The sequence below is a fragment of the Notothenia rossii genome (assembly GCF_949606895.1).
Source record: "Notothenia rossii genome assembly, chromosome: 8".
In the NCBI taxonomy this organism is placed as follows: Eukaryota; Metazoa; Chordata; class Actinopteri; order Perciformes; family Nototheniidae; genus Notothenia; species Notothenia rossii.
This window is the reverse complement of record NC_136906.1, coordinates 22,906,809-22,927,062: the sequence shown is the minus strand read 5'-3', so window position 1 is coordinate 22,927,062 and position 20,254 is coordinate 22,906,809. Positions and strand designations below refer to the sequence as shown.

Below are 20,254 nucleotides of genomic sequence, written 5' to 3'. Positions count from 1 at the left end.
ATAGGAGTTGGAGTTGAAATATAGTGGGTATACTCATTAACACCCTCGCCGCCACCATCTGTAGTTGATGTATTCAGTGTCGAAGGTAACAGACAGAGCCACCAATTTCTGAGAACTTGTTGGTGTTAACACCTCGTGTCTGTTTTTACTGAGTAGCTTGGCACATCATGTGAGTGCATCAACCTTCAACACCACAATATGTGCCCCTTTGAAAGGAGTATTTAAATCCTTTCTTAAAGTAGCAGCAGATGAAAATCTCCAATTCCAAAAGAAATCTTATCTCTGGGTATTTCAAAGTTTCAGCTTCCCTACCCAGCTGCTGCTGCAGTCGTGCTGCTTTCGCTATGCGGCCACTGTAGACAAGAAGTTAGTGTTTGAATCAACTATAGTGGCACTTTCTCATTTCATGGAAGCATTTGATTCAGTGTTAAAATTAAGCTTCTTCCCAATAGAGCTTAGAAACGGATACAGAGCCTTACAGTGTACAAAACATGACCAAATCAAATGTCTTAAAATAGACAGCATGCATTCTGTTGCCCTTTAAAGTTTTGTAATGCTGCATTTTTGTCTTTTTCATGGACATTAGTGTGCAATAGCTACATAAAGGCATTCAGTCAGTGGGACAGTGTAAGGAAGAACACCATTGAAAAGAGATAGTGAGGTGGCAGTATGTCCTGAAGCACTGTAGTACTGTAGCTTCAAAAGCATTCCTTTTGCAGTGGTTATTGAAGACTTTTTTTTTTACTGACCTTTTTCTTAGCTGCTGCATGACTTCCCAGATGAACTGCGAGCTGACATCGCCATGCATCTGAACAAGAACATCCTGCAGCTGCCTGTGTTTGAGCGCGCCAGCAGAGGGTGCCTGCGCTCCCTGTCCCTGCACGTCAAGACTTCTTTCTGTGCACCTGGGGAATACCTCATACGCCACGGAGATGCCCTGCAGGCCAATTATTTTGTCTGCTCTGGCTCCCTGGAGGTTCTAAAAGATGGCATGGTTCTGGCCATCCTGGGTTAGTGTGCAACAAGTGTAAAACATTTCCAGAGGTGGGAAGTAGTGGAGTACAAATACTTCCTTACTGTACATAAAGGTCACCTATTGTGCAAAATCCACTTTTTTGCGTCTTTTATACATAAACATGTGTCCCCCTCTGTGAAAAAAGATTCGCTCACTTCTTGTCCTGATCCATTTATATAAAAACACGCTCTGAAAATGAGCTGATCAGATTTTGGCCACTTTATGTTATAACGGCTTGTGTAAACATTAGCCAATCACCCACCTTATCACCTGAATCTCCTCCTAGAGCACCATTGTGTTCTTTTTAACCAAATATCTCTCAGAGGGGCGTGGGGAGTGGCTCCTTATTTTCATCTAAAGTAACAGACAGAGAATCAGCACTTTTGAAACAGGGCTGAAACAGAGGGGTTTATGGGATGCTGCATTGATCTTTTTGGTGTTTCGAGCCAAACACTTCAGAGACATGTTTTGTGTATATCTGAGACCTATAATATATTGATGAAAAGCAGTATAATAGGGGACCTTTAAGTACATTTTTCTGGTATCAGTACTTTAATCCACTACTTATTTTTCTGACGACTTTTTACTTTATTTCTTAAATTTTTAACACAAATACCTGTACTTTCTACTTCTTACATTTGTACTTTCTACTTCTTACATTTTCAAAACAGGTTCATTACTTTAGTTTTAATCTACGTTTGGTGGCATGATCATTATTATCTAGAGTCATTGCATCCCGAATGATTTTAACACGATCCGTGTATCCATCATTTCCTGGTCTTCTCTAAAGAAGAGGGACCAATGAAAACGTTGTAATTTTGCCGTTGTTCAGCATCGAAACATTTAGTAGCTAACAATGACATTATGGTTCTATTAATATAAAGGGAGGTCAGTTACTCTATAAAACAGTTGGTAGTTATGGGTACTTTTTACTTTTTACTCATAGCCCATACTTCTTTACTTTTACTTGAGTATTTTTTAACACGAGTATCTGTACTTCTACTTGAGTAAAGGATGTGTGTACTTTTGCCATCTCTGAACATTTCCTCTTTTACTCATTTTGTAACTTTCAGATGTGTTGCACCACAAGTAGTTACATCTCTGTTTTAATCCCTACAGGAAAAGGTGATCTCATTGGCTCTGACCTCCCGGATCGTGACCAGGTGATCAAGACCAATGCAGACGTGAAGGCGCTGACCTACTGTGACCTGCAGTACATCAGTGTTAAGGCTCTGAGGGAGGTCCTCCTGCTCTATCCAGAGTACGGCAGCCGGTTCAGCTCTGACATCCACAACAACCTCACCTACAACCTGAGAGAGGGCAGTGAAACTGACGTAAGAAGACATTTGCTAACACAACACTGCAGAGACAGATATTTCATTGTACCAGTGTTTCATTTATTTGCTACTGCTCATTAACAACAAGATACCTAGGCTATGCCACCAAATAAAGAATGGGAGTGTAATACCTTGCTAATTTTGGCTTTCAAATCTCTAGGGAGTAACAAAGCTTGCATGGTCTTCAAGGCTTTCTCAGGTATGTGCGCATCACTAATGTAATGAATTCAGCCTTCATCTGCCGGATACATCTGACAGTCAGTTACAGCACAATTATAAGTCTATAATGTGCTATCCTGAAAACTTGTAATGGTTAAAGTTGAGAATTGAACATTAACAGCCTGAACTCATACACAAAGCTGAGATAAAGATGGATATTATGCTGCTAAAAACAGTGATGAAAACCGCTTCCTAATGATCGAAACCGATTAGACCATTTACATGTTGAAGGGATTCATCTTAAGATAAAATAAGTGTTAAGTTAACTCAAGGATTCTGAAAGAAGAGGAGCCAAACATAAGCCCATAAAACAACGTAGAAATCAATCAGAGACATAGAAGACTTTGCTACATTTGTTCATTCATGTTTGTGTGCACATAATGTGTCTTTTCCCCTAGAGACAGTTTTCCTAGACTTGCTCTCCAGCTTGCATGCTGATACACCGTAGAAATGAAAATGATATCTTAATTCCATTTACAAATGTCAAATTGTTTTCTATTTTAGTTTTCTGGTCTGTTTCAGAGGAGAACGCATTGCTTTGAATGTAGATTTACCATTTTCTATACATGCAAATATGTGTTATATTTCTATGTTTCTTTTGTATTTATTTGTTGGTACTAGATTTCTTCTAGGTAGAGACAGGAACAATATAATTTAGTATTAGCAAGCAGGGAAAACTAATTCCCACAATCTCATGATCAACCCTTTTCTTTTACAATATATTTAAGGTTTTAGTGTTCATTTGAAATGATGGGTCTAGAAAAGTGAAGTGTTAAGAGTCACTCAGCCTTAAATTGTTTTCCACAAATCAAAGAAACATCGAATGTTCAATCTATTGTCTTCTCAGGGTCATGCTATGGATCATAAACTGCCCTATATTGTTGAGTCAGATAATGGTGACCGTGGAGAAGACGTGAGGCACTATCAGCAGAGGAAAGTGCCCCTGTTACATGGAGCAGGCAGCCCTGTGCGTCAGCCCTGCCTCAGCACCATGTTAGGGGATGAGCTCCGCCACATCAGTGCACTCCGCAACTGTGGCTCCCCTGTTCAGGTCGGTAGAAGCCACAGCCCCTTTCATCAGTCATTCACCAATCAGGAGCTCTCTCCTTCTCCTGTGCCCAGTCTTGGCAGCGACCAGTCCTTGAACCAGCGGCCTGCCAATCTACTAATGCCATCCTTGAGCTGTGTTAGCCCACCTAGCCTTAGCCCCAGGTAACCTGTTAATAACCCAAATATAAATCAGCAATCACTCTTGCACCTTTATCATGATTATGTAGTAACACTGATTTGTGTCTCTGCCAGGGTCGTGGATGGAATTGAGGACAATGGTCACACATTTCAATTTAATGTAGAGCAGAGGGAGACAAAGACTAATATAACAGGTAAGGTGAAACGAATTGGAAAAAATGAAATAGCAGACAATTTGATAAAGATAACTTTCCAGGAACCTTCATGTATGATTAACTAATCCTCATCAGATATACTGTGTATACTGTAATTGCTCTACATTCAAGCAGTACTTATAACCGTACTCATTTGAGGCTAGATGTCATGATATATTATGGGTTATTTCAGTTCAGCTGTACTGCTTTGTTTTCATTCTTTTGTAGACCAGTTCCAAGTGAGTGCTCACCTGCTTCTGGAGACAGAGGAAGTGAGACAGAACATCAGCAAACTGAACAAAGAGGTACAGTTTTCAAATAAATGTGGGGTAAAAAGTACACTATTTGCCTCCTAGATGTAGTGAAGTGTATAAGTATAAAGTATCAAAATACTCAAGGAAAAAACAAGTACCTTAACATTGCTCTTAAAAAAGTCAAAATACTGTATATAAATGATCTGGCTATACAGAATTATCAGTACATTCTTTTGCCAAATGTGTTACAGTGTTATGGGTAGTAAACATACTGTAATTTTTACTGCAATTTTTTTTTACCCCAGGAGTATCACATATTTTTGTCATTTATTAGTTATTTCAAATAATTTAAAAAAAAAACAGATATGCCCCAGAGCAAACTTTCTTTTCTTTTCTTTTCAGGTGAGCAACCTGAACCACGAAGTGTCCAACCTGGCCAAGGAGCTCCACGACATAATGCATTTCCTACAGTCTCATATGTCCATGCACCATGCACCTCATGCCTCTTATGGCATACAAATGGTTCCCAGTCCTAGTGGGGCTGCCAGCAACTGGCAGCCCCACGTCCCTTTAAATATTGCCACCGGTCTGCACCTCCATCATGAAGCAATTAGTCACCCTGCCAGAAATGTGTTGGGCTGCAGTGGTATCCCCTCTCAGGGTAGAAGTCCAACTTTGCTGCAGTCTTCCAGCCCTGTGTCCTCCTGTGTACACCTGTGCTGCTCTGACAGGGAAGGGGCCACAGCCCATATGTTACAGAGCCAGTGTGGCCCCTTTCAAACTTCAAGAACAACTCCAAACTCTCCCTACACGACCCACCCACATCCATCCCTCCTAGGCCACAGCCCTTCCTTCAGTAGCTTCCCCGTGGTTTGTCAGGCTCCACAGGTCCAATACAATGCCTCTATTACAACAATGAGCAACACACACCCGCTGTGTTCCTCTGTGAATTCTGGCTTCTCCCATCCATCTCTGGATGTTCAAACCAACTCTGGTCCCACACAAAATCAGACACCCATCCATTCCTCCATGTATAACACTGGCCGGCTGCAGTATCATCCTACCTTCAGCACTCTCACTCCGTCAGTCCACTCCTCAACATGCACAGGGCACAGCCAGTGCCACCAGGGCTCTGTCAATGGCCCAAGGCAAAATGACCTCGTTGGATCCAGCCCTACCCACCTCCCACAGGACCCTCCTTGTTCTCTTACGGGGCCGGAAACAGACAGAGACTGCAGAGCTTCACTGTACCAAGAGAGGACGAACAGTATTGAATCTCAGGATATGAGTTGCAGTTCTCCAACTGTAGAAGTTCAATCACCTCTCTTGGATGTAGAGGACATATAAAGCCCATACTGGTGACCTCACTATCTTCTGTTAATCTGTTATAATGATGACTTAATTTTTCCTTCAGATACCATCAAATAAAATGCTCCCTGCTGCTCCCTCCACCAAGACATGCACCACACACTTTCTCTTTAGGGTTCAATGGTATTTGGATATATGTTAGCAGGTTCACTAGTAAAGCATTAGCAAAAGATACAATTATTGTACATATTTCATAAAATAATTAAAGGTTACTCGCTCAAGTTATGATATACAGGTATGAGGCGCCACACAGTGGAGACAGTGTGTTACAAAAGGCTGATCTCTTATCACACAGCACAGAGGAAAAAACACACTCATTCTGAAACGGATAAACGGAAGAAAGGAGCACAACTGTACATTTAATGAGGATAATCCCAATATTTTGCTCTGTGCACTTTCAGAAGTGTGTTATTTTGATAATATGTTTTCTTTGCCTTTATAGGAACACATGTACTTATCAGACCAGAGCTTGACTATGCTGTAATATTAAAATATTAAATATATATTAAATATTAAAGGGATATATATTTATCTTATTTTAATTCATTTTCGAAAAACTAGTAATGCAGTAATGTATTGTTTTAAACAATACCAGTGTTTTTTCACAGCACTCCTTCAAAAATTAAAACATACTCCACCAAGACTTTATAGTAGCCTATATCGAGGAGGGGGCTATATATAAAAATGTATACAGTATTTGATTTACGTGCTCCAGTATTCAATCAAGATAAGGTTATCAGGTCAAGAGAGTTGCAACTTTGTATTGCCAATTTATGTCTAAAGCCTTGACCTCATCATTCCTGGGGGTGTGACATTTTTTATCCTGATCAACAATTTAGGCAACTGCAACTTTTGGTAATAATAAGACAATTAAACACACTGTAATCCCTCCCTAAGTGTCCTTTGTTAACCTCACTAGAAGTCCTAACAACAAGAGCATGTGTTCGTGTGTGTTCGTAAAGCACTGCATCCAAGCCCTTATGTAACCCCGTAGCATTTTTACATGAAATCCTGACCTCATTAGTGTATAACGGGAATGTTAGCTGTAGTTCTAATGAACATTAGTGTTAGTTAAAAAAACAAAAATGCCAATGTTGAAGAAGGGAAAGCATTTTTTGTAGAAAAGACAAATTACAGCTCATAAGATCCAACCTTCGACAACATCTGACTAGCTCATCAGACGAGAACATCCCTGGATCATAATGTTCAACAAAAAAATGCGGATAAAGACAGTGTCTGATTATTTACATTATCACTCTAATAATCTACATAATTTAAGGCTGCATGCATCATTGTGTCAACTTGCCATTGTAAATGTTTATCAGACTACATGATTGGAGTTGACACTTCTTTGAAATGTTGGTTTTTTTCTGAGATAGATTCATTAAAGGGAGTCCTAGATTCCACCTTCAGACTCATCTTTTTTCTTTGTTTGTGCATGTTCATTAGGTCTGTAATTAATCCGCAGAACAATAAAGGAAAATGAACACAAGGTGAGTTCATTCACCCACAAGTGACGAATAGTAGGCTACTTAACTAATGAAAATGGTAGATGAATGAAAAAGTACTAGTAAAGACTTTTGAAAGAGAAAAAAGGGCCAACCCCTTTATTCAAGCGTATGGATGAAGTACGCAGATATTTTTATCTAAATACTATTAGATAATACTCTGCTACAACTTGTAAATATATGCCCCCAAACCCCCCTAGCATGTTTGGACCTCAATATTTAGGAAATCCTGGGTACGGGCCTTGTTACAAGTAAAGGTCCTTTACTAAAAATGTATATTAATATCCCCTATCAGTATATGTTTTGTTCATTTTGTAAGTATTTAAATGTTATGTTTATATATCTATATAGCTATCAAGTATCACATTCATTAATTCCTTTTACCTGAGTGGAGTTCCCTGTTTAATTGGGGGAAAACATACATAGAACGTTTTAATTTGCATTATCCAGATACACAATTAACAATCCAATAACATAAAAACAACATATGTTACTGTAAATAAACGTACTCTAATTGTGTACTGTACAGTTCTTGAGTAAATGTACTTAATTACATTATCTCTGTATTCAAGTTACATCGAAAGGTGCAGTTATCTTAAATATATACCGGATTATGATCATGTATTGATAATTTGGTGCATTATATATTTCTAAATCTCTAAATCAAGACTGTGTCCGGAGGGACCCTGAACGCCTCTCGGTGCGGCAGACAGTGGTGTCTCGTGCTGCTGCTGCTCTCATTGGTCAAACTGCCGCTGACAAAAAGTGGGACGTTCCCGGAAAAATCGCTAACCGGAAAGGAAGGCCAGAGCCTCAGAAGAAGAAGACAGCCGTCTCCGATGAGACCAACGAAAGAAGAAAAAGTACTGTAAGTCAAACAACTTCAACATATATAAAATGTCTGTGAATAGGGACATTGACCGCATGTGGGACTTTCTTTTCGAAGAGCTGTTAACCGTATTTGGACACGCTTTGTCTCATTTTGGTCAACCGATCAGCCAAGTCCGGGTTCAGCCGAAATGTCCATCAGACAGGATCCACAGAGGCAGAGTGCCTATCCCTGTGAGACTACATCATATGTCAAATAAGCATTGACACACAAAGTACTTAGAGGCATAAGACATATGTATCTGCCAGAAGCAGACACAATTACAAGTCTGAGTCCTCCAGTTTGTCCAATGTCAAAAAGCAGACGACGTGGGGCCGAGAAAAATGAAAGTTGTCTAATGACGTTTGCGCTGCTAACCTAGCTAACACCATTAGTAGCCAGTATTCGTTTCCCAGAGTTAAGCATTATTGTTTTGTCCGCAATTCACTCTAGGAAGCTAGTGCTAATGCTAAGAAACTGCCAATGTCAATACTGACGTTAGCTCGTCGACGTTGGTTAGTAAGTTGTTGGTAAACTGCTTAGCACAACTGACGTTATACATGCTAGTCAGTTGTATGCTATCCAAGTTATTCAGGGGCGCTTTAATTTGACCAGCTGTCATAGCTAACGATAAGCTAGATGGACAAACACATTTTGGTTAGCTTAATATTTTTTAACATAAAGCAGTATTCAAACTACGTGCCAAATTAGCTTATCACTCTGCTAAGCTAGTGTTGACCACCCAGAGTAAATATTTGTAACTTTCTTGCTTTTTACTTTTAGATGCAATTTAATTTAACTATGAAAGACATCTTTGGTAGCATGCACCTTTGCTATGATTCCTCTTAGCCCTCCGTCACAGATAACTGTCAAACTACTTGTTTTATTCAAGTAGATCTACAAAATAGTTAAACTGCCTTTAACCCTATTTTGAAATGATGTTATGGTTGAAATGTCTGATGGATTTATAGCATGCACAATTAGCTTTGCAGCTTTAACTGGGGTTAAAAGCCGGTTCACAGTTCCTCACACTCAGGTCAGTCAATACAAAATAGAGTAATTCAAATTGCATTATTTCTGACACCATTTGTTATTGTGCCAGTTAACATTGTTGAGATTATGAGTGTGCAATTCTCCATGCATTTAAAAGCAAATGCATGTACAATGCCTATATCTCTGTAGCTCCTCCTTATGGCTGAATAAGGGAAACTACGTTCAGAGGGGATTTGCAGGTACTTGCTTGAGCTCTTGTTTTGTTTATTGCGTATGGACCTTGTTCTCTTAACGAGGAGACACATCTTAACTAAAAGAAGGACAGTTCATTTCTCCACTATCTGTATAATGTTTGGGCTTGAGTTCAAGGAAATCACATACGTTGTAGGTCTGTACTTTTAAACTTGCAACCTGGGCTTAGTTATGTGTTTTTAATTTACCAAAGGACTTTATGACCTCAGTATGTGTTTCAAGCCAGTGGTGGTAACCTGCTATAACCTAGAGAACAAATTCCGACGCACCTTTTTTGTATTATTAACCAAAAACAGGACTGGGACAAAGGCTTTTGGGATAACTTGATGGGTTGTGCGAGGTCATTTCTTCAAATGTGTGCACAAGACTTCCTTTTTTTCTTTACCGATGTAAAGTTAATGACAAATGTGCAAGACTCAGACATACTAAACAAAATCTCATGGCACTTTATAAACTACTCTTGCTCATTCAGTCACTGAATAATTAGTAACTTTTGAATAGTTGTTTGTGATTTGGCAAGGAGATGCAGGTGTGTGCCTCTGCCTATGAATGGCTTTGGACTTGTTTTTTGTTGGATAAAGATGTTTTCCCAATAAGTCACGAGGAAAGGAAGTGTTTGCTGCTTGCCTTGCTAAATGCCAGTGATGAGTATGTTGGCTTTTCCTGTGTTAAATCCCCAGTTTCCCTGTGACTGTTTCCAAAACCATTCTTTATTAGAAACCTGAACGGTTGAATAGCTTACCTTGGATCAAGAGCATTTCCTGTTTCATTATAGACAGTTCTGCTTTTGTGTCTTTGTTGTATATGAATGCGATTTGCCAATAATGTGTAGGTTATGAATATACAATTTCACTGTACATAGAAAGTTGCTACTCCCTTGCCAGAGTCTGACTATTAGGCATAATAGACAAAAGGAGGATGGCGATGCAGCCCCTCATATCAGACACCAACAGTTCTTCCAGGACCCCACCCTTTAAGTGAGCAGCACAAGTCCCTGCTTGTATTGTTAAAACTGGTATAGTGGGCCCAGCCGCAGAGTTTGTTTGACTACTATTTAAATAGATGTGTCACTGAGGGAAGTTTTTGACATTACATGTTGGCACACTGATGTTACTTCAAATGAAATGCATTTTATGTCTTTAAATAGTTATGTTCCCTTGCGAATAACTTATTCTCTTATAATATGTTTTTTTTTTTTTATTGCATGTTCACGCTAAAGAGGAAGAGAAGAATCCAAACTTTATATTAATAATTTAATATCTAAAACTACACAAAATGCAATACAAATGCTCCTCTTTACTTAGAAACAGGGATTCATAAGAACATGTTAGGAAACTGTACACAGAATCTCTGACCATATAGTTTTATAGGCTTTTAACTGCTACTGAGAATTATCGATTTGCTTTATTACTGGCATTAATGAGTCATATCACTGTCAGTATTTTTTCAGTTCTTTTGACTGAGCAGTGAACAGAAATAAGTCATATGAATTGTATCTGTACTTTGTTTTGTACCGGTTTTGCATTTAAATATAACGGCAAAATATAATTGGTATTGAATTGGTGCACACATTGTTCTGCACGCAGGTGTTCAAAGCACTTGGATGACATGTTAGCGGCAGAGCATACAGGAGGTCACGATGAATATTTCACAGATTCTCTTTCATGTTTGCTCCCCCCCCCCCCCCCCCCCCCCCCCCCCCCCTTTCCCTGACCCATGTGCCACAGTCTCTCTGTGACCCACTTTGCGGCAGAGGTCTTCAGAGCCCATTAGGGATCCATCAAGGCATCCGTTATCGCAGGCTGCTTAAGATGTGAGCAGGTCTGTCTCAGAGCAACAAAGAGCCTTTTGATTGCAAGCTACACGGCCACTTCTACCTTTTACATTCTGTGCATGGATGTTACTGTCAACGCTCAAAGGTTCCACTTCATCATCAGTAGGTAGCAGACAGTGTGCATATTTAGCTAATAATAGTTGTGTTCTACGATATCTGTTAACCAACAAGTATTTACAAGCCACTACACATGATCATTTTTACACTTAAATCGTATTTGACTGTTACTGGTTTAGGGTTAGGGAGCGCAGTCTACTCCCTGTTATGAACTATAGGACCCACCTGTCTTATCCAAACCTTCTATACAAGTCGTTTGTCTTAGTCTACCAAATTAACAATTTCATACAAAGGCTTTTTCTTTTGCACAAGAAACGTGCATGCATGGAGGACATTTTCAAGTTGATCTAAAGCTGAATTACAGCAAGTGTTTCTGCACACACTCTGTTCCAGATAATCAGAGGATAAGCAATTGGGTTACATTCTGCGCTTTTGCTTGTCAGTCTCTTTTCCCAAACGCATTTCGGCCCTCAGTACAGCTTGTCTCTCTCCGGTCAGGAATGTGAACAGGTGACGGCTCATCTCTGCTGCTTGCTAGCAAATGAGTTCAGACGCTCTGCTTGACCCTGTGAACAGAGGGTCTTTATTCCAACTCTGTTGCCTGCTTTGAAGGATTCCCCCTGCTCTTTCAGCCCTGTGTGATTGTGTCAGTCTGTTGGTTAGAGTCCACTGTGACCTCAAGTGCACTGCTGACGATGAAGTCTGATGGGTTTGCAGGTTTATTTCCATGCAGCCTCTTTAAAATCTATAACAAAAGTAAACAGATTTGGTACCATGCTGAAATTACAGACTATTTCTTTAACATGGGTAAAGCCACATTTTGTAAATCTGAGTAAAAGGGGAACACTGCACAATACCCGGTCTTTTTTCTAAAATGAAACTAATGCTGCAAAACATAATGGCAGAAATGTGTTCCTATAATGAACAACGCAGCACGGTTGGTACACTGTCCATCAAATATTCAGAAGTGGCATGCTTCATTTGACTGAGTCATGATCTGTCACATGCTGAAGCTTAAGTCTGGCTCAACACCGAGCCTCGCACAACCAAACTCTAAAGACTATCAGCACTGACGTCTTACTTTAGCTCTCCACATTTCCCTTTTCATTCAGCAAAGGTCTAACCTACTCTTCTTCAGTGTGCTTTTCTGCCAGAAGTTGGGTCAGTGACACAGCTCAGGCTATCCCAAGTTTTAACGTGCTCAGCAGTAAAATGTCTTCTGCAATCTTCACTTCCTGCTTTGAGCTGAGTTGTGTTTCCTGTCCTTTGACCAAGCAGAAGCTGGCTGACCTCATGTGTATCACTCCGCTGCAAAAACAGATTAGGCAAGGTTTCATAAATGCAAATAGGCTCAAGTGAAGGGAGAAATCGTTGGCTCATTTCTATTGTCTCTGAATGCTGTTATCACGTAAAGTGTGTGTGGAGAGGTTGGGCTGCATTTGGCTTGATTAAATACTTTAAGTAAACCTCTGTGTTAGGCTATTGGTCTTATAGCAGTTTTTCTGTTGCTAAACTCTCTATTTACGACAAGAATGTCAAAATAAAGTTTACATTTATTAATACAACTTGAATCCATGACAAACAAGATGTGGTCACCGAAGGTTGCAGCGTTGAAAGTAATCTATTTTTGACTTGACAGTCATTATCTGGTTTTGGTATCATTACATGGAAACGGCTACAAAGATGTTCACACTATAAAGTCATACCTTTAAACTTTGGCCTGATATCTCTTAAGTCATGACTCACTGGAAGATATGTTTTAACTGTATGTTGGAAAGGTCCATTGAGTCACTCCAGTCTCTCAGTCCAAGGTGATGTCATTCAATGTCTTGTTTTGTGAATCCAAAAACAAAAGATGTATGTTAAGTATGAAATGTAACCGAAAGTAATGAGAAATATCCATATTTGAGAGGCCTAAAACGGCAACTTCTGTTATTTGAATTACAAAAAATACTTGAAGGATTCATCTAATATCAATATATGAAGTGTGTGTACATTTATTTCTCAAATATTTTCTGAAGTAAAGCCAAATCATGTGTTGTGTAGTGAACCATATAGTACATGTGGGACGGAGCATGAGAGAGAACATGTGTTCTCCTCCAGCACTTGTTTACACTAAACATGGTTCAATGATCAACTCTTTATCCCACTGTGTTTCTGTGTCAACAATGTCAACTCTATAATTGTCAGCTGGTAATCTTGGCTAAACAAAATAATAAATAAAAAAAGATAGATCAGAATGATTTCTTTTTGGAACAAAGAATTCCTCTCTGTTGAATTGTTTCGATGAAACACTGATTATAACATTCAGCAGACATCCTGTGTTTGTTTTCATGGAAAGCCTTTGTTCTGTTTAGAGCCAACTTTAACATACTGAATATTTTTTCCAGCTCCCACTGGTGAGGTCTCCTCTTCCTCCGGCTCATCTACCTGCCTGACCGAACTTGCCCCCCCCCCCCCCCCCGTCTGTCTCAGCCTAATCTACCCCCTGCACCGACCCAGGCCTCGAGTCAACCAGACCTCCTCCCTCTTCTCCCGACTTCTTCTCCTTTCTCCTGATTAAAAGAACTGCGCTATGGCAGGGCGAGGCGGACCAGCACGGACCAACGGCACCGCAGCGAGCAACAAGATCTGCCAGTTTAAGCTGGTGCTGCTGGGGGAGTCCGCGGTGGGGAAGTCCAGCTTGGTGCTGCGCTTTGTCAAGGGCCAGTTCCACGAGTACCAGGAGAGCACCATCGGAGGTGAGGGTCCTTGTTGTTTAGTTCCCATAATTATCTCTGCTGTCTAATGCTTTAAAGGTCACCTGTTATGCAAATTCCACTTTTTCATGTCTTTTCTACATCAACATGTGTCCCCTCTGTGTAAAGACATTCTGAACGTTTCAGGAAAAAAGATTCGCTCACTTTTTTCCCTCGTCTGAAAATGAGCTGATCAGACTTTGGCCACTTTGTGATGTCATAATGATTTTTTGGCTTGTGTAACCATTAGCCAATCACCAACCAAGGTAACCCCCCCCCACCTTATCACCTGAATCTCCTCCTAGAGCACCATGGTGTTCTTTTTAACCAAATATCTCTCAGAGGGGCGTGGGGAGGGGCTCCTTATTTTCACCTTAAGTAACAGACTCAGAATCAACACTTTTGAAACAGGGCTGAAACAGAGGGGTTTATGGGATGCTACAATGATCTGTTCGCGCCAAACACTTCAGAGACATGTATATATCTGAGGCCTATAATATATTGAGGACAAGCAGTATCATAGCTTTAAGAAAACACAACTGTACATTCCTTTAGATGTAAATAACAGCTCAGGGATTCAAGTATATAATCAATTGCATTGCAGAACTTTCTCTGCATTTTCACACCAAAGTAGTGATGAGTCATTACACAATTGTAATTTAAGCACCCTTGTCATAAATGATCATGTGGCTGAACAGAATCTCCATTTTGAACATAAGATGAATACTGAAGCAGCGAAAACATGTCTCTGCCAGCTCCGAGCAGCTGCTCCATGTGTTCTGTTGTCAGGGCGCTGCAGGAGTGGCAGAACCAGTTATTGCGTCAGATCGCCTGACTTTCCTTATAAGCCGCACAGCCCTTCACACATGGCAGACATTTATATTGATTTAACAGAGACGTATTACATTTCTAAATATTGTGTTGACAATAGAAGCTTGACCTGGACAGAACAACTCTTTAGATTGTCTTCTGGAAACAGCAGTTCCTAGGTAGCAGAGGAGTGAGGTTACTTGAAACAGGAAGGAATTGAGAAAACAATGGGGTTTCCTGGACCTCCTGTATCACAGGGGAGCTGGTGAAACACTTGTGTTTAGGTTTCAAACAAGAAAATGATAATGTGTCCGTAGCTTTGACATTTTGCAAAGTTAGGGAGTCAAATGACTGGGATAGCTTGAGGGCTACATAGGTACACTTCTAACTTGGCTGTTCAGTGCAAATCCTCCAGCTGGCAAAACAACAGGGACAGGTTTCCACTGGAGCGGCTGACTTCTGAAACGTGGCTTCATTATTTCATTAAAGCTAGGGAAGGTACTTTCTTTTTGGCGTCATTGGGCAAAAACAACATTTTCTCTCCATTTCTGAAATGCTTAGCCGATATTGTCCGACTTTATTTGTTAAGACTTTCTCTTTTTTCACTTGCTTTGCTGTGTGGACAGTTGTTGCTAATGCATGAATAGTAACTTATCTGTACTTTCACCATCAGAAAGTCCTGCTGATGCTGCTTTGTAGAAAACCCACTAGGAGCGTTTTCCTCCCGAAACGACCTGTGATTGGCCAAAGCCTTCAGTCACAGACTAGACTCTCTACAAACTGAAAACCAAACAAAGACGATCTGCAGAAGTTTTCTTCTACATCCCTAGAATTACAATATGCTGAAAGACTATTATTTATTCACATCTTTGATTCTTTCCCACTGGCCTTAACAATGACTCTAAGGGTCTGAACACAACCTTTAAAAAACTAATAAATGTGATGCATTCACTGATCATAACTGTTGAATAAAGGAATCGCTTGGATATTGAATACCTAGTCAAGAAGGCCGCACAAAACATATTTGTTGAGCCCAATATGACGTCTTCAGTTTGCTTGTTGTAGGAACAACAGTCTAAAGATTTGTGTGGATGTAAAACAGAAAAGCAGCAAGTGGACGAGCGGGAACTTGTTTCTTCTTAAAACATTTAATGAATGGAATCATTGTCTGTGTATAAATCGTAAACGTTATCTGGGAACATGCAGCGTTCACTATCTTGTGTAATGCTGTAAGGTCAGTTATATGAAACAGAACTTCTTTTGGTGTCAACTCTTTTTTATTTTACGTTAAAAACAACCTTTATTTTCCATGTTTCCTTCATCCTATGAGTAATGTGGCTGTAGGATGTGGGGACAGGATGCTCAGTGCTTGCACACACCAAAGACTTACGAGTCAGCATGTTTTATACTGAATCCTGTGGTCAGCTGAATGCATGGTCAAAGATTACAAAGCTTTAAAGTATGTAAAAGTTAGTGCTCAGGTTTCCTCTGTCATGTGACAGGCTCCTGACTCAGCGAGGTGTATGCAGTCGTACCAGCTTGTTGTGTGATACAGTATGTGTTTACTACACATTATACATTTTCTCTTTTTTTTTTTTTTTTCATGACACTATCCGTGTATTTCCCTGACAGTCTTTCTGACCCGTTTCCTACTTTTTTGGTAATTCTCAGGGGGTTAGTTAGTCAGGACATTCATGCCAATTTGTAACTGATAGAAACATTGCATCACTGTCTACCAGAGACTATTCCGCTAAGAGTCAACTTAATAGCTTCCAACAAACAAAGTAACTTACAGTAGCCATCCCAAGGTAGCTGAACAACAAAAGTAAAATATATTGTGGAATCTCTCCCGTGCAAAAAGTCCTCATTAATGGAGGAAAAGATGGTGCAGGGGGAGAGTCAATAAAAGCATTCTTTAAGTTGGAAAGAGACCAACAGTTATAACACTTGAAAGCAGAAGTGAGGGAAAAGTTACGATTTCATCTTTTTTTTAATTTCTTTTTTTTATATAAATGTATCACTCCAGTCCAAAAGTTTGGATTTGAACTTGCGGACGACTTTTCTGTGAGTTTGTGCTCTTATATTCTTTATGACTTTCTTTCCAGCTGCCTTCCTCACACAGACGGTATGTTTGGATGACACAACAGTGAAGTTTGAGATCTGGGACACTGCCGGACAGGAGCGATATCACAGCTTGGCGCCCATGTACTACAGGGGAGCCCAGGCCGCCATCGTGGTCTACGACATCACCAACACAGTAAGTTGTTTTCAAAGTGTCTCTTGTTTGCCGACCCTCGTCTTCCAGTTGGGGTTGATGATTCAAGTTTCTTTAGCTACAGTGTAGATATGACAATGAAACACGTCACAGGTTCCTCCAGCAGTGCAACATGAATATATATAGGACATAAAATAGTGCAAGAGAATTCCTCGACTAAAGAGGGCTACAGACCTTCGCCCTTTTAACTCTTACAGTCAAATGTGACTTTTAAAAACATCAGGGATTTACATTTTAAAGGAACAATGTCTAATTGTTGTTTTGTTTTTTTAAAGGATACATTCACACGTGCAAAGAACTGGGTGAAGGAGCTCCAGCGACAAGCCAGCCCGAACATTGTGATCGCACTGGCAGGAAACAAAGCCGACCTGGCCAACAAGAGAGCCATAGATTTCCAGGTAAAGAAGGATTTTACTGTCTGATAATAAAGTTTACAATACATTCATTACATTTTCTGATTAATAAATAAATGCTGTATATTTGCCCGTGTTCCATTTATATGTTAGGAAGCACAAGCATATGCAGATGACAACAGTTTGCTCTTCATGGAAACTTCCGCCAAGACTGCTATGAATGTCAATGAGATTTTTATGGCTATAGGTAAGTGCTCCTCAGAACTAACAAGGCAACATTGATCACGATCATACATATAGTTGAGCATTTGTTCTATTGATCATCAGTTACCGTTTAACCTACAAAGATTATTGAGAGGAGTATCTCCTATCTGTGCAGGTATTCTTATTCTACCAACTAAAAAACGAGATTACTCTAAACATGAAATGAATATTGAGGTTAAAATCAGGTTGTTTTAACATGAAATGGTTCAAACATGGGAATTTGCTTTACAATACAGTGAATATAATACATTTTGATTTGAACTGAGGGACTCAAATATTGAATGATGTCATCTCTAGAAAATAGTTTCAGTCATTTCTGATGTTTTAACGAGAAAGCTATCAGGAAAATAATTGGAAGAATAATCTAAATGGACAATAGCCATTTGGTGCTCTGCCATGTTGCCTTTATGCAAGTCCTAATTGATTGTACTCCAAACAGCCAAGAAGCTTCCTAAGAACGAGCCTCAGGGTGGAGCGGGGACCGGCGGGCGGGCCCGAGGCGGCGTGGACCTGCAGGAAGCTGCACCGCAGGGCAGGAGTGGCCAGTGCTGTGGGGGCGGGAACTAACCAACACAACCAATCAACAGCTTCGATCAACCAGACCAGAGATTAGCCTGCTGTCAAACAATGTCCCAATGGTCGAACCACTCCACGGTCGGACCAACCACCCAATGAGCAACACGGCACCAATTAACTGTTAGGCAAACGAGTCCACTGGCCAGTAACCTGCCAGACCCCTCTGACGATTGAACCAAGAAAACAACCCACAGGCCCATTTGCAGAATCATGTTTTAACCCCAGGACTTGCCAATCCATGACCTCTCGATTGATGATGGACACTTGACGTCACCTTTAAGGGGAAAAAAACAAAACATCCCAATCATGGAAGAAGGAAAAAAAAAAACGTCATTGACACAGATGACACATCATAGCGCCACCTTGCTCACCTTTTGTTTCTGTATTTGTGTAGAAGATAAAAAAGAAAGCAACAGGAATGAATATAAACCGGCTCATTGGCCCCGTCCTTTCTCTTCTGCTTCCCCATGCTCCATAAAGTTCTTAAGTGTTTCCATCATGGTCTTATGACACTGCTCAGACCTCCAGGTGCATGCAGCAGCCCTTCACTTTTCTGTCTTGTTCCTGGTCATCGGAAGAGAGAAGGTGGAGAACAGGAATGGACAGATAATTCCTTCTTGATAAAGATGTGTAGATTGAATTATTACATTGTTATTGTTATCACTATTATTATTATTATTATTATTATTATTATTACTTCCACTTCTTATGACACAGGCTGTTCAGTTTGATTTTAAAACCTTTATGGTCTTACAATCATCCATCTTTGTTATCAAACCATAAACAGTAAATAGTTCGTTATTAACATTGTCACCCATAAGTAATGTTAGCATTAATGTAATGTTTTTGAATCATGAGTGTACAATGACAAATACATAAAGCAAGATTTGTTTTCTTGACCAAAATCACAACTGTGTGTTGACAACGTTGCTGTATTTGTATCAGACTTTTCAAGTTTATAATCAATCAGTAGTTATCGTCAAAACAATATGTTCCCAATCTCTACATGATGTTTAACTTTAATTATTTTGTGATGGATTTTTTACGTGTTAATTTTTTTTCTTCTGAAATCTATGGTATTAAATGCACTGGTTCTGTCTCATCATCTTGTGTATTGAGATGTTATCGTCAGCTTTATTTCCTTTTCTTTTCTCTGTCTTTGTTTTCACTCTTCATATCAAGGGAGGGGTTGCTTTCAACTGTACTGTCATCCTGTTATGGAATCAACAACTAGCACAACAGTACCTGCACAGCAGCCACTCCTGTGCAGGTGGGTGGGGGGATAATGGGGAGAGTGAGTAATGGGTAAATAAACAAGAAAATATATGTAATTTTACCAATAAACAAGGGCAGGGTATAATATCTGTATGCCTGTTTAATCATTTCAACATAACCAATCATTGATGACTCAGTCATTTTTATAGCTGCCAACCTCCAGTGGGACATTATGTTACCTTTTAAAACTGCGTCATAGTTCTGACTAGTTTCTTTATAATACTTTTTACTTATAAACTTTTCAGTGTCATGAACAACATTCATAAATACATCTGACTTGTGTCCAGAAACTACTTTGCCCTCAATCACTGCAATCGAATCGTGTGCTCTTTAGATGCATAAACAACCACGAAGAATAAGACATTATAAACTAAGGCAAATGTAATCGCTCTTCCAATTACATTAAAATAATACATGAAAAGTGATTTTATAATCTGAATTTATATCAATATAATTTGTACTTACAATTATGTTATTGCAGTCTGTAAAAGCAAGTAAATGCCAAAAATAATACTAACACTATCGTTTTAGAATGAAAACAGTTACATTCGATTAGAAAAGAAAGCACTGAACCAAAAACTTCTTTTTTAGTATAAAGATTTTTCTTAGAAAATAAGCTGACAACATAATTTAAGGTAATTTGCAAACGTAGGTAACGAACAATTTACAGCGCAGAATAACATAACACCGACTAGATTTATATGTAAATAATGTTAAAATTAAGCAATACATAGAGAATACAAGATAAATAATACAGGAAATTAAATGACTACACTTTAGAGACGTGATACTATCTATCTAAACATCTATTTGAGAGTTAAGTCCATGACATCAGACCACATTCTATTTCAGTGCTGTTTTTATGGCCAGAGGTGT

At 39.5% G+C, this 20,254-nt stretch overlaps 2 protein-coding genes across 3 annotated transcripts in view; both read left to right on the top strand.

The window, feature by feature from the left end:
* Positions 1–6,864, top strand: part of kcnh4a (potassium voltage-gated channel, subfamily H (eag-related), member 4a) — a 30,110-nt gene extending 23,246 nt beyond the window's left edge. For both annotated transcript variants that reach the window (XM_079645572.1, XM_079645573.1), the window contains 7 exons: positions 761–1,010; positions 2,135–2,349; positions 2,513–2,551; positions 3,419–3,783; positions 3,874–3,953; positions 4,182–4,258; positions 4,610–6,864. In XM_079645572.1, the coding sequence (XP_079501698.1) occupies positions 761–1,010; positions 2,135–2,349; positions 2,513–2,551; positions 3,419–3,783; positions 3,874–3,953; positions 4,182–4,258; positions 4,610–5,554 (1,971 nt within the window). In that variant the 3' untranslated portion in view covers positions 5,555–6,864. The remainder of the gene's footprint in view (positions 1–760; positions 1,011–2,134; positions 2,350–2,512; positions 2,552–3,418; positions 3,784–3,873; positions 3,954–4,181; positions 4,259–4,609) is intronic.
* A 940-nt stretch (positions 6,865–7,804) lies between these two features.
* Positions 7,805–19,208, top strand: rab5c (RAB5C, member RAS oncogene family). Its single transcript, XM_079645434.1, has 6 exons — positions 7,805–7,951; positions 13,478–13,828; positions 16,741–16,892; positions 17,186–17,308; positions 17,417–17,510; positions 17,967–19,208. Exons 2-6 carry the CDS (start codon positions 13,663–13,665, stop codon positions 18,092–18,094), a joined length of 663 nt encoding a protein of 220 aa, XP_079501560.1. The 5' UTR covers positions 7,805–7,951; positions 13,478–13,662; the 3' UTR covers positions 18,095–19,208.
* The last annotated feature ends 1,046 nt before the right edge of the window (positions 19,209–20,254 follow it).

Coding starts and splice junctions, on each gene's coding strand:
- rab5c (XM_079645434.1), top strand. CDS start 13,663: ATGGCAGGGCGAGGCGGACCAGCACGGACCAACGGCACCGCAGCGAGC. Junction 17,309..17,416: donor AGAGAGCCATAGATTTCCAG/GTAAAGAAGGAT, acceptor TTTATATGTTAG/GAAGCACAAGCATATGCAGA. Junction 17,511..17,966: donor TGAGATTTTTATGGCTATAG/GTAAGTGCTCCT, acceptor TACTCCAAACAG/CCAAGAAGCTTCCTAAGAAC.